Genomic DNA, 14,863 nt, shown 5'->3' with positions numbered 1-14,863 from the left:
TTTGTCTGTCATAATTGAAGTGTACCTATGATGAAAATTACAGGCCTCTCTCATCTTTTTAAGTGGGAGAACTTGCACAATGGGTGGCTGACTAAATACTTTTTTGCCCCACTGTACTCTTATTAGATGAGTAATGTAGGGTCTGTAAACATTATATTAAGTGGCAATGTTAAAGTGGCTAGTGATAAATTTTTTACATCAATTTCCATCAATTTCCATGATTAAAGTGGCTGGAGTTGAGTCAGTATGTTGGCAGCAGCCACTCAATGTTAGTGGTGGCTGTTTAACAGTCTGATGGCCTTGGGAATGTTTTTTTCAGTCTCTCGGTCCCCGCTTTGATGCACCTGTACTGACCTCGCCTTCTGGATGGTTGTTGTCCTTGATGATCTTTATGGCCTTCCTGTGACATTGGGTGGTGAAGGTTTCCTGGAGGGCAGGTAGTTTGCCCCCGGTGATGCGTTGTGCAGACCTCACTACCCTCTGGAGAGCCTTACGGTTGTGGCAGAGCAGTTGCCGTACCAGGCGGTGATACAGCCGACAGGATTGTGCATCTGTAGAAGTTTGTCAGTGCTTTTGGTGACAAGCAGAATTTCTTCAGCCTCCTGAGGTTGAAGAGGCAAGGGCCCTCACCTCCTCCCTGTAGGCCGTCTCGTCGTTGTTGGTAATCAAGCCTACCACTGTAGTGTCATCCGCAAACTTGATGATTGAGTTGGAGGCGTGCATGGCCACGCAGTCGTGGGTGAACAGGGTGTACAGGAGAGGGCTCAGAACGCACCTTTGTGGGGCCCCAGTGTTGAGGATCAGTGGGGTGGAGATATTGTCACCTACCCTCACCACCTGGGGGCGGCCCGTCAGGAAGTCCAGTACCCAGTTGCACAGGGCGGGGTCGAGACCCAGGGTCTCTTTATGACGAGTTTGGAGGGTACTGTGGTGTTAAATGCTGAGCTGTAGTCGATGAACAGCATTCTCACATAGGTATTCCTCTTGTCCAGATGGGTTAGGGCAGTGTGCAGTGTGGTTGCGATTGCGTCGTCTGTGGACCTATTGGGGCGGTAAGCAAATTGGAGTGGGTCTAGGGTGTCAGGTAGGGTGGAGGTGATATGGTCCTTGACTAGTCTCTCAAAGCACTTCATGATGACAGAAGTGAGTGCTACGGGGCGGTAGTCGTTTAGCTCAGTTACCATAGCTTTCTTGGGAACAGGAACAATGGTGGCCCTCTTGAAGCATGTTGGAACAGCAGACTGGGATAAGGATTGATTGAAAATGTCCATAAACACACCAGCCAGCTGGTCTGCGCATGCTCTGAGGACGCGGCTGGGGATGCCATCTGGGCCTGCAGTCTTGCGAGGATTAACATGTTTAAATGTTTTACTCACGTCAGCTCCAGTGAAGGAGAGCCTGCAGGTTTTGGTAGCTTAGTGATAGCTTAGTGGTGTTGCAGACTCTGGGGACTTTCAGAACAGGTGTATATATACTGAGATCATGTGACACTTAAATAAAGTCCACCTGTGTCCAGATTTTATTTAGGAGTTTCATAGCAAAGGAGGGGAATAAATATGCATGCACCACTTTTCCGTTTTTATATTTTTTATTTTTTTTAAACAACAATTTTTTTTTCCTTTCACTTCACCAATTTGTACTATTTTGTGTTTGTCCATTACATGAAATCCAAATTAAAGTCCATTTAAATTACCAGTTGTAATGCAACAAAATAGGAAAAACGCCAAAGGGGATGAATACTTCCGCAAGGCACTGCACCCCACCCCCTTGAGCCTTATTGCTTAAGTATAGGGCATGCTCTCTTTTAAGTGTAAAAGGAGGCATATGGCACAAGGAAGAACAGGTTTAGAAGGAGCAAAGAGATGATGGGAAGAGAGGAGTCGGATGAGAGTAATCCAGTCATTGGGAAGATTGTCCCCCGCACACACAACATCCCCTCCAGCTCTCTCCTTCTCTGGCTGTTTGATCACCCACATTAAAATAGTAATTACAAGCACACAACACCAGCAGGGATAGCTTGCCTCCCCCAGCGGTGCTTCACATGCACAAAGGGCATTAACATCCCTTCCAGCCTCTCCACCGTCAGCCTGTTTTTATGGGTGGCACAGGGGACTTAGAACTCCCAGCTCCACCATCCGTGCCTCTCCACAGTCAGCCTGTTTTTATGGGTGGCACAAGGGACTAATGGGTGGTACAGGGGAACTAGGGTATGCATGAGTGTCTGAGCTGTGTGCTAGCCGTATGAAAAGACAGCTCGGTGCTTTCAACATGTCAATATCTCTCACAAAGACAGGTAGTGATGCAATCAATCTCACCTCTACTTTGAGCCAGGAGAGATTGACAGGCATGTCAATGATGTTACGTAGCTCTCTGTGTACATTTAAGGGACAGTCGTGCTGCTCTGTTCTGGGCCAACTGTAACTTGCCTATATCCCTCTTTGTGGCACTTGACCATATGACTGGGCAGTAGTCCAGGTGCGACAAAACCAGGGCCTGTAGGAGTTGTTTTGTTAATAGCAATGTCAAGAAAGCAGAGCAGCGCTTTATTACGGACAGACCTCTCCCCATCTTAGCTACCATTGCATCAATATGTTCTGACCATTACAGTTTACAATCCAGGGTTACACAACAAGCAGCATTAGTCTCATCAACGTGCTTTATTTCCACATTGTTCATTCCAAGATCTTGGAACAGTACCTCATTAAGCTGGTTGAGAGAATGCGAAGAGTGTACAAAGCTGTCATTAAGGCAAGGGTGGCTACTGTAAGGTTCTGTATTTATTTTCTTAGTCAACCTTCTGTTTCATTGTGTTCTTGAACGTAGCCCTGTCTTTCATTTTTGTTCATTGATTTCAACTGTGTTAGTTACTCACCTGGTCTCATCAGCTCCTTATTTAGTTCAGTTCATTCTGTTTGTACCTTTGTGAGGTATTTTTTGTTTTGACTCTACTAAGCCTTTTCCTAGCTTGTTTGTGAGAACCAGTTATAGCCTTCAGTCCTAGTTTTGATTCACCTGCCTATTTGCCTACCTGTGACCACTGTTCCTGCCTTCTGCGAAGGCGAAATAAACACCTGCTGTGCTTTGCGTGTGAATCTACACCTTTTCTCCCTGAGTATTCATTACAGAATACCTCACAAAGGCACAAACAGAATAAACTGAACTCAATAAGGAGCTGATGAGTCGTATTTCAATTACTGTATCAATAGAGGAGACAGTTGCCTAAATTAAAGAAATTCTAAACCATAGCGGAGAGATAATGGCGATAGAAAGTGATTTCCGAAATGTTTTTCATTCTTATAGATTGACTGACACATGTTATAATTTTGGCGCTGTGTGTGTTATTTTTTTAAAGTCTTAGACATTTCATAAGTGTGAAGAGCAAAGAGAAGAGGAAGTTATACATTTTGGTTTTAATCTTACGATAAGAGGTAAGGAAAAACGTTGAAATGAGAGGGGTTATATATTTTTGCCCACTGGGAAAAAAGGAATCGGATATGTTGAGCTGAAAGTAAGGAAGAGAGTTAGTTGCAGTGTTGGCTACTAATTTCCAGGGTAAATTGCTAGAGGCATGTAGATTGTTGTGGAATAACATAAAACTGTGTCATTACGTTGGCTATACAATAACATTACTCAAATTGTTTTGACCGTTGTTCAGGTACACTCTTTTCTGTACTTCTGGCAGTACAATTTTGATTGAGAGATGTTGATTTAACTTAATTAAAAATTGTATTCTGATGTGTTTGAATAGGATTCTTTCTTCCAGGATGGAAGGAAGTTATCTAAAATATATAATTTGAAGGAGCCATGGGAGACCACGTTTACATTTTTATTAAATGCCTGGGATTAAATTACTGATTTCTTACGCTGAGAAATGTACTACATTTGCGACAGAGGAGAAAGTATAACATTTAGATAGTAATGATATCAGGATAATTGTATCTAAGGGTAGCATGTTCAATTAAGCATACATATACATTGATGTTGATTAAAACTTATGATTAATGATTTGAGGTACAGTGGAATTATCATTAGGTTTGGTTTATAGTTCACTTTTGAGTCTCTGAATCGATGTGGTGTAATGAATACTAACAGAGTGTTTCGTGTTTTTCTGGGAAAATGGGTGTTTCATTGTCTCTCTTTGAAATGTTTCCTGGGACTATAATCTTGGGGAGAGTGAATGAGGATTGAGGCCATGAACTACCAAATTGAAAAGGGCCTGGAAGTTTTTGTTTGCAAATACACACACATAAAACATTTGTTATGACTATTTGTTGGTGTTTTTAAACGCACATGGAATTTTAATGAGTTTTTATTTTCTGAGTTTTAATTAAACACGTGAATTATTTTGATAAAGGAATGTTCTGGGACAAGCAAGTAGGAAATAATTAACTATTTTTATCATTTGTCTAATATATAAAAAAAAAAAAACTTATTTGAAGGGTTTTGTTTGACCTATGACCTTCCGTTGTGGCTTGATCAACCGCATTGGAAAGCCATTTGGATAATGAATTTATGGTCATTTGTAATACTGCTTTCAAGATAATTTGTGTAATTGGTAAATATGTTTGAGTTTATTGTTCTTAGCCATATTTGTAATTTGGACCACTGTGAAGAATGAGAGGGCATTGCTTTTAACTAAGGGTATGCTGCTTTAAGTCTATTTTCCTATGACTACATGGGTTGAATAATTTTTCTTTGTGGAGTTTTTTCAGTTTAGTGATTTGAATTTGATTAGGTTATTAGAATTTTTTTAAATATATTTTTTCCAGTAGTATATATATTTTTTTACATTACTCTCATAGAGAGATATGTGTAAAACATGGGGGAGGATTCAGTTTTTTGAGGTTTTGAATTAAAGTTATACACCTTGAGTGATATGTGAAGGAGTGTATTGTATTGTTGAGTGTATTGTATTGTTGTGTTTGTTTTGTTCTATTCCTGAGGGGTATAGGTCTAACTTCTTGATCCTTGGCTCTACGATGGAGTTGACAGTGAGATGGGGAGTATAAGCCAATTTGAAAGAATAGTTTCAATAGAATGTGTTGATATTTTCATTGAAATATGTTTAGATATGTGTATTAAGAATAATTGGTAAAAGTAATAATTTATCATGTAGTTAATGAACTGAACTAAACTGATCTGTTCTTTCGAGGTGATCATGAAAAGTGACATCAGACGGTATCTTAATGCATGGAAGAGATAATTGGACTGAATAGTGTGTGTACCTCAAAACCCCCTCTAACTGGCTGAAGAAGAGTGACAAAGGCGTTGAAGAAGGCCTTCCGAACAACTTCTACCGAGAGAAAGGAACCAAGCCAGAATTTGGTGTACAGTATCAGATCTAACCTATCAACTGCTTTTCTTTCATGCTTCTCTTTGGCGCGTGAGAGGAGAGTCCACATGGAGTGATCATGGAGAGAGATCTGTTCTAACCTTTTCTTATGATGCTGGTATATTGGTTGACGAATGGACAAGACATGAGTGGTAAAGATGAGACATTGAAATTGGGACATTATCATGGGCTGTCCACTTTGAATTGTAAAGCTATCTGAAGAAGAACGAAAAAGACGCCAGAAGAATCAGTGCTTGAGAGGGGATCAACTGTGCCAATAAAATTGTTTTATACTTTTGTGGTATTAGGTTGATTGTAGAGGTCTACACCATGTAAAATTATAGTAATTTAGATTAAGAATGCATTGAGATACTGATCTGTATTATAATCATGATTTAAAAAGTTAATAGTGGAATTATGGGATAATTATACTGAATGAATGTCAAACCTGCTAATATTGATGTGTGTTAAATTGAGGTTTTTACTTTGAGTGATAAGACCAATTTGAATCACTGAGGAATGTCATCCTAAATTTTGGTTGGATAAATAGTTGGGTTGTTAATTATGATTTGGAATATGAATGATTTCCCTGACCTATTCTCTATTCTTGACTACATCTCTGAGTATGAGGACTTAGAGGGATGCCTGTCCTATATGTTGTGAGGAGGCCTGTGTTTAGATACTGGTTCTCATGTAACTTAGGGAGCATGTTTATGTTATGTTTTTATTTTCCTCAAATGGATTATTCTGTGTTATTAAACATGTGCAAGTTTGACTTGTAGAATAAAGGTTGTAAACTTAGTTTCAGAAGGGAGAAAGCTTACATATAAGCTAAGGTATTTGACATTGAAGGGATTAGATTTTTTATTTTATTTTAAATATTGAGTATGTAATTAATGTTCTGATTTTTTAGAAGGGACAATGTCCCTGAGAGGGGAATGTCATGGCAGAATCAGAATTCTTTAGGTAACCTTTATAAATAAGATGTTTTATTAATTTTCATAAGCATGCTTATGTGGAAAACGTTACTTGGGCCCAGAGAGGGGAGAGGTCGGGTTAGTCTTATCTGTGAATGTGTATGTAAATTATTCTTAAACCATGTGAGGGGATGGTGTGATAAATGGGGAACCAGTTAGGTGGCTCCACAATGTCTGTGTGCCAGTCACGTCTCTCTGTAAGCTTGTCCAGGATAGGGTGTATTTGATATATGCCATTGGATGAGGTAATGTTCTTGGTTCTAAGTGGTACCAAGAACGAGATAAGAGCTTTGGTTTAGGAGACCAAACTGAACAATAAATTATGGGATACTCCTTTTTCTGGTAAAAGGTTATTTGTATAATGTTCCTAAGATCTGTTATTCGTCATGTGAGTTTTGATGGGTGTGTCTTGGCTATAAATGATACCAACAACTGTTTTGTAAGCACTCTCAGAGAATTCATTTAAGACACTGAATTGATCTTAGAGTCACAGGTCTATGGTGAAGCTCATATAATAAAAAATTGACTTTATGATAACTCTGACTTGTGTATGGTTTGCTCTCTCATGATTTGGTAATACAGGACATTTCCACGACAGCAGAATGACTTTTGCTTCCCTCCAGGCTTGAGGGCACACTTTCCTGTAGGTTGACATTGAACAGATGACAAAAGTCAGGTACTGGATTCCCACGTGGTAATTACAGTAATGTCATATTTTCATCCATATCGGGTGAACCGTTTAGAAGTTACAACACTTTTTGAACATAGTCCTCCCATTTTAGGGGACCAAAAGATTTGGGACAAATTCATTTATGTGTATTAAAGTAGTCAAAGTTTAGTATCTGGATCCATATTCCTAGCACATAATGATTACATCAAGCTTGTGACTCTACAAACTTGTTGGATGCATTTACTGTTTGTGATGGTTGTGTTTCAGATGATTTTGTACCCAATAGAAATGAATGGTAAAAACATGTGTTGTGTCATTTTGGATTCACTTTAATTGTAAATAAGACTGTTTCTAAACACTTCTACGTTAATGTGGATCCTACCATGATTACAGATAGTCCTGAATAAATAATTAATAATGGTGAGTGAGAAAGTTACAGATGCCCAAATATCATCACCCCACCCCCAACAAATGCGAACCTCCCCTGTTATTGTAATGGTGAGAGATTATGTATTGAATCTTATGTATTTAAAATTAATATAACTCAAATGACACAATGCATTATTTACCATTCATTTCTATTGGGCACAAAATTATCGGACACACAACCAAAACAAACAGAAAAAGTGTCTAAGTTTCACAATTATAGGAATATGGGTCCAAATACTAAACGTTTGACTACTTTAATACACATAAGTGAATTTGTCCCAATACATTTGGTCCCATATAATGGGGGGACTGTGTACAAAAAGTGCTGTAATTTCTAAATGGTTCAAACCGACATGGATGAAAATGCCCTCAAATGAAAGCTGACAGTCTGCACTTTAACCTCATAGTCATGTTATAAGTGCTGGAGTAGAGACAAAACAACAAAAAATGTGTCACTATCTCAATACTTCTGTAGCTCACCGCATATGTATCGACATATCAAAATATCAGGTGGCTTGATCATCGTCATGTTTCATAGTGAATACAAGTGTCGTAGTTAAAGTGTGTGTGTGACACAACAAACTATTGGCTGGTTGGCTGTGGGGCAGACTTTCAAATTATTTGAGCCTCCAGGCTTCAGATAATGCCTCTCTAATTAAATGTGTATTTTTTTATTGATCGAATTAACTGAACGCACCGCGTTTGACAATTAACGTTATGTTACGCTTCTAAAGATAACTAGAACATTTGCACAGATTTCCAAACGGTGATGTTGTGTTCATTTGACAATACATTCACCTGTCTTTACTGCCATTACTACCCTATTCCCATGGTTTAATCATGTGCGTAATTGCGCAGTAACCCCCCCCCCCCCCCCCTCCATCTCTCTCTCTCCCTCTCCCTCTCTCGGAACTAACATTCCTCTCCACTCTAGCATGAACGCGGCCAATGCGCAACGACCAGATTAAAGTAGGAACTTCAGGCTACCATCTGACCCTGGTTTCTTGGACTGCCGTCGTACGCGAGGGAACCATACATTCAAAACATGTTTCTTTCCTTGCACAAATACAAACTGTAGAGCGTGGCCAGGCATTGTTGGAGTCGCGGGCAACCTTGTGCGTACGCACTAAAAACAAAACACTGCAGGATGCTACTTCTCCTGGTCATTCCGTCTGTGATTTCGATTGAACAGTGATGTTTCCACATAATGGGTCAACTGATTAGATGAAAATTACTACTTTGATCAAATTGCGCAATTTGCGACCCTCGCCTTGTGTATCTCTGCTTGGAATGCATGAGGAGAATGGGGAGGAACAGACGTGTCTATCCAGAATGGATATAACCCCAACAGCTTTTGCCGCATCGAACTCATCAGAGGATACTAATGGCACGAGTGCCCAAAGACCTCTGCCTCACTCCCAGAGCGTGGCCGTCTTCATCGTGTTCCTGGTCACCGTTATCATTCTGGTGACAATCGTAGGGAATGTACTTGTTGTGGTGGCCGTTTTCACGAGCCGCGCGCTCCGTGCGCCGCAGAATCTCTTCCTTGTCTCTTTGGCATCGGCAGATATATTAGTGGCCACCTTGGTCATCCCTTTCTCCCTCGCCAACGAGATCATGGGTTACTGGTACTTTGGGAGCACCTGGTGCGCCTTCTACTTGGCCCTTGACGTCCTCTTCTGCACGTCCTCCATAGTGCACCTCTGTGCCATAAGTCTGGACAGGTACTGGTCTGTAACCAAAGCTGTTAGCTACAATCGGAAGAGGACGCCCAGGCGTATTAAGTGTATGATCACCGTGGTCTGGGTCATATCAGCAGTCATCTCTTTTCCACCGTTACTTATGACCAAACACGACGAGCATGAGTGCTTGCTCAACAACGAAACATGGTATATTCTCTCGTCTTGTCTGGTATCATTTTTCGCCCCGGGTCTAATCATGATTCTGGTGTATTGTAAAATATATAAAGTGGCCAAGCAGCGCGCATCAACCGTGTTTGCAGCAAAGAACGGGACGGAGAGACAGCCTTCGCAGTCAGAGACGTGCTTCGTGCCGAGGAGGAAGTTTGAGGTGGAGAGCCCCAGCAGCCCCAGTTTAGGTGGCCACATGCGGAAAGGAGAGCTCGATGATATTGACCTGGAGGAGAGCTGCCTCGCCGACAGCAAACCCAAGAACTGTCTCTTCTCCAAGAGAGTGAAAGTGGAGGGGGCAAACACTTTCCCAAAACAGAGTTGTCGCGTGTCATGGGCTTCAAACCGCAACGCGAAGCTCTCTCAGGAGCAAAAGATTAGACAGATGTCACTGTCAAAGACCAAACTGGCGCAGATGCGTGAAAAGCGCTTTACGTTTGTCCTTGCAGTGGTGATGGGGGTGTTTGTACTCTGCTGGTTCCCCTTCTTTTTTACATACAGTCTGCACGCAATATGCAGAGATTGTTGCCCAATTCCGGATGCTCTCTTTAATCTGTTTTTCTGGATTGGTTACTGTAACAGTTCAGTGAACCCTATCATTTATACAATATTTAATCGCGATTTTCGGAGATCTTTCAAGAAGATCATATGCCAGACATCACACACATAGGTTTACAAAAAAAAGGTATCTCTCTATATGTGTGTGAGTGTGGGTAAGCTCTGTTGCGTTTAGTATCTGTACTTATGAGACGTGTAAAAAAGTGTTTGTAGAATACTGTGATAAGATTTTAAATAATAATAATTTAATGTCATGTAAAAAATGGACTTCAAAATTTGTGAGTTTGTAACCGTCAGATGGTGTTTCTGTGGACTTGAATGCATCAGGTTGCAAACCTGCATAATTTATTTAAAAACAAAGAATTCTGTATCCAATCTACATATTCGAGAAGCATGAGTCAGACTACACTGTTATGTTTCTCCATGTTGTTAATCACATTTAGCAGTGTTCTGTTATTAATACATTAAAGGGCTTTTGATGTAAAGAGGCAATTAATGACTTGTTACTGTCTGAGACATCTAACCTAATGTAGCAGGCATAAACAAGATATCTGCGATTAGATGCCCTACATACTGGTCTTGACGAGAAGAAAAACCAAACTGTCAGCGGTGGTTCTCTTCTGCATTGTTCAACCAATCCAGTAAATGTGGAGGATGAGTTAAGATGGCGTGTCGTCGTATTAAGGTCCAAAAGCAGAAGTCATGTCAAAGGCTCTCTTTCCATTTCTCCTGAAGCGGAACATCCAAATTGTTGGACCCAGCAGATGCTAGAGACAAAGACAGTACAGTAAGAAGATAGGCAGAAACTGCTTCTCCAAAATAAATCCATGATCACACAATCGAATCTATGTTGTGCCTTTAGATTTCGAGAAAATGAACTACTAAGTAATAATTTTTCAATTCTCTCATTGACTTCTCAAACCCCAAACCCAGGCCTGGTCGTATTGGTCTGTTTCGCTAGTGTTCCCAGAAGTCTTGCGACGTTGCGCCTCTAAGTTTGGAAACTCTGTACTAGAGACAATGTCTTAAGTAGGTGAACATGTTATTACTCTTGTGAAAGAGACAAACTGATGTGTTTTTCATTTTCGTAAAAAAAACAACTTTATATCTAAGGAGTACCTTTGATTTGACAGCCTCTTCTGCCAACTTCTGTCTGTAACTTCCGGACAATTTGAGCTACAGACTAATATGACCCCTCTATGGAAACATGAGACTCATGTCGGTTGTTTTGCTCTAGGACGCCCACAAGCCTCAAGACTAATCTGAAGGTAGCCTGGTATCAGTTATGGAAGTACACAGTACTGGTCAAAAGTTTGGAAAGACCTACTCATTCAAGGGTTTTTCTTTATTTGTAATATTTTCTACATTGTACAATAATAGTGAAGACATCAACTATGTAATAACAAACAGAATCATGTAGTAACCCAAAAAAGTGTTAAACAAATCAAAAAATATATATATTTGAGATTCTTCAAAGTAGCCACCCTTTGCCTTGATGATAGCTTTGCACACTCTTGTGGAGTCCCAGGAAAAGCCAGACTACAAAAGCTTGTTGGACACATATTTCGACTTATTTTCTTTAGCCTATTGGATGAATTATGCATGCTTACTATTGCTTTCTGAATGTGAAATAGGCTACATCATTGAGAACGGTCGGGGAGTTGGAAGGGAGAAGCCCACATTTTCCTGTAGGCCAAACTTAACACTGGGTTACATCCTGACATAATACCCCATATGAATGGCCTGCTAATGTACCTTTCTGGACCTTCAGAACTGTCAAGAATAGACCCAAACTGATCCAAATGGTTGCATAATCAGGCCTAGGCTGACTATGCAGTTGTTTCGGCCTGAAACAGAACAGGAATTTTGAGCGGTTATTCAAATTAGCCTATATCACTGCAGTTGACAGCCTATGAACAATAATTGTGTACTCACTTGATAATACAAATAAATTCCTCATTGCACTGTTGTAACCCATGTATAATAATTGTCTTGTCTAAAAAACGGAGGCCTAATCAATAGTGGAGGTTTGTGTGCCCGAAGACCGCACTACAGATCGGCCATTTCATCAACTGATAACTTTTTTTCTTGCACTTTGACTGGTAAATGTTTAGCCTAAGGCCTAATATTCAGCTAATGAATGGCTTAATATTCAGCTAATTGAATGGCTTAATATTCAGCTAATGAATGGCCTAATATTTAGCTTCTTACTTCGGCTACACATCACTAGCCTCTTTCATCCAACTGTCCCCCGTGCGCATCAGGCAGGGGTAAGTAACCCTGGTCCTGGAGTGCCGCAGACGCTTCATGTTTTTGGAAGACCAGGTGTGTGAATTTAGGAAATCATTGAACGGATCAATTAGCTAATTTGGGCCGTTGTGGTACATAGTTGTAACAACGCAGGCCATTCCTCTTATCGTGAAATCCCAGGAAAAGCTATAGGACTTTTACATTTAAAAATATATATAATTTGTTTTAATAGCCAATAGGCCTAATAGCTTATTCGGGAAAAGAAGCAGGCTTGGTCTTGCTAATTGGTAATTGTAAAACAGGCCTACAGCATAGAAAATGCATGTCAGGGAATGTTGAGGAGAGAAAGTGAGATTGGAAAACACTGGTGCTTCCTTTCCTCTTTACCATAGCCACTTCTCAAGCCTGAAACGGGGTTGTTTGGTACTCATACAGTCCACACTCAATGTTTCCAAATGGCCAAACATTCAATGACATCCAGGGATATGGTGCAACAAAAATGTTTATTCTTCTTATATCTAACAAAGAAATGATTCTTGATATGGAAAATACATAATATGACCTGTATATATATATGTATGTATGTATGTATGTATGTATGTATGTATGTATGTATGTATGTATGTATGTATGTATGTATGTATGTATGTATGTATGTATGTATGTATGTATGTATGTATGTATGTATGTATGTATGTATGTATGTATGTATGTATGTATGTATGTATGTATGTGTGTGTGTGTGTGTGTGTGTGTGTGTGTATGTATGTATGTATGTATGTATGTATGTATGTATGTATGTATGTATGTGTGTGTGTGTGTGTGTGTGTGCGTATGTATGTATGTATGTATGTATGTCTGTATGTATGTATGTATGTATGTATGTATGTATGTATGTATGTATGTATGTATGTATGTATGTATGTATGTATGTATGTATGTATGTATGTATGTATGTATGTATGTCCTAACACACTTACCACAATACAATGAATGGGCTAGAGGGGGGGCCAAAGACTGAGATACACTGACAACAAATGAATATATCTCAATCAGGTAAATATAAATCATAAAGGTACCTAATATTTCATCATGTACATGAACATTTATTATATTTACAGAAATGTACATGGAGCTCGGTATGTTCAGTCTTTTATACAAATATGTCCAAATCGGCTCTAACATACCGGCCCCTAATTGTTGACTGCACTGAATGCCTAACAATGACTTAATATTCAAACGTAGAGCAAATACACAACGTTCTATACCAGAGCACTATTACAGTCCATAGCTATATACAGATATACAAGGTGCCATATAGGAACATAGTCCATAGATCTCAGTATACAAATATACAAGGTGCCATATAGGAAAATAGTCCATAGATCTCAGTATACAAATATACAAGGTGCCATATAGGAAAATAGTCCATAGATCTCAGTATACAAATATACAAGGTGCCATATAGGAAAATAGTCCATAGATCTCAGTCTGAGTTGAAGTGTAAAGGTGTTCAACTTCCAAAAATGTCAAGAGTTTGACATCCAAAAATGTATGACATCGAAGAATGTAAGAGTACGACATCAACGAATCAGAGGTGCACATGATTCTAAGATGGAGCACTGTGTGTGTGTGTGTGTGTGTGTGTCACTCCATCGCCTCAAGGAGCAGACAGAGTTTATTGATAGGTCTCTGTAAGATATTGGTCTTAGTCTTAACCATGATGCTCCGGACAAGACCTTTGGCCCCTGGCAATGCCTCCACCACACGCCCCATTAGCCAAGAGTTCCTTGGGGCGGTGTCATCGACGATGACCACAAGGTCACCAGGACTGAAGTTTCTCTTAGTTTTGTTCCACTTGTTCCGCTCCTGCGTAAGTGGAAGATACTTCCTGATCCATCTCTTCCAGAAGAGGTCAGTGATATATTGTACTTGCTTCCATCTCCTTCGGGAGTATAGGTCGCTTCTCTGGAATAGTCCTGGTGGCAGGACTGGCTTAGCTTTCAGATGAAGCAGATGGTTCGGAGTCAGGGGTTCTAGATCATTAGGGTCATTTGTTACAGTAGTGATTGGTCTGTCGTTCATAATCGCCTCAACTTCACACAAGGCTGTCTGCAAAGCCTCATCATCCAGTACTTTCTCTTTAAGGACTGAATAGAGGATCTTTTTCACCAGTCGGATCAACCTCTCCCATACCCCCCCATGGAGGGCTCCAGAGGGAGAATTGAATGACCATGTCACTCCTTCCTTCAGTAATTCATTTTGAATCTTGTTGTGAACCAGCTCTTTCAGAGCTTCTCCTAGTTCTCTGTGTGTTCCAACAAAGTTGGTTCCATTGTCTGTTCTGATACTTGTTACTGGGCCCCTTCGACAGATGAACCTGCGCAGGGCATTGATGCAGGAATCAGTATCCAGATAACTAGCAACTTCTAGATGGACAGCTCGACTCACAAGGCAAGTAAAGATCACACCATACCGCTTCACATAAACGCGGGCTTGCTTAACCTTTATGGGGCTGAAGTAATCTATGCCCACATGGGTGAAAGGCGGCAAATCAGGTGACACCCGATCTTGTGGAAGGTCGGCCATCTTCTGTTCTCCAGCTCTAGCTTGCATCCGCCTGCAGAAGTCACAGCTCTTAAGGATGTGCCGGCTAAATGCCGTTTGTTGTTGAATTGCTACACTTAAATATGAGTTCATGTATTATTTTTCATTAGTGCTACATGTAGCCTAGCCT

The 14,863-nt window shown here is 40.3% G+C and overlaps 1 protein-coding gene across 1 annotated transcript; it reads left to right on the top strand.

Moving 5' to 3' along the window:
- The first annotated feature begins 8,331 nt into the window (after window positions 1-8,331).
- LOC109878743 (alpha-2Db adrenergic receptor) lies at window positions 8,332-11,842 on the top strand. Its single transcript, XM_020470951.2, has one exon. It carries the CDS (start codon window positions 8,633-8,635, stop codon window positions 9,986-9,988), a length of 1,356 nt encoding a protein of 451 aa, XP_020326540.2. The 5' UTR covers window positions 8,332-8,632; the 3' UTR covers window positions 9,989-11,842.
- The last annotated feature ends 3,021 nt before the right edge of the window (window positions 11,843-14,863 follow it).

This window comes from Oncorhynchus kisutch, linkage group LG29, assembly GCF_002021735.2.
Source record: "Oncorhynchus kisutch isolate 150728-3 linkage group LG29, Okis_V2, whole genome shotgun sequence".
Taxonomy (NCBI): Eukaryota; Metazoa; Chordata; class Actinopteri; order Salmoniformes; family Salmonidae; genus Oncorhynchus; species Oncorhynchus kisutch.
Note: the sequence above shows the minus strand (reverse complement) of the source record. Positions and strands in the feature narration are given on the sequence as shown.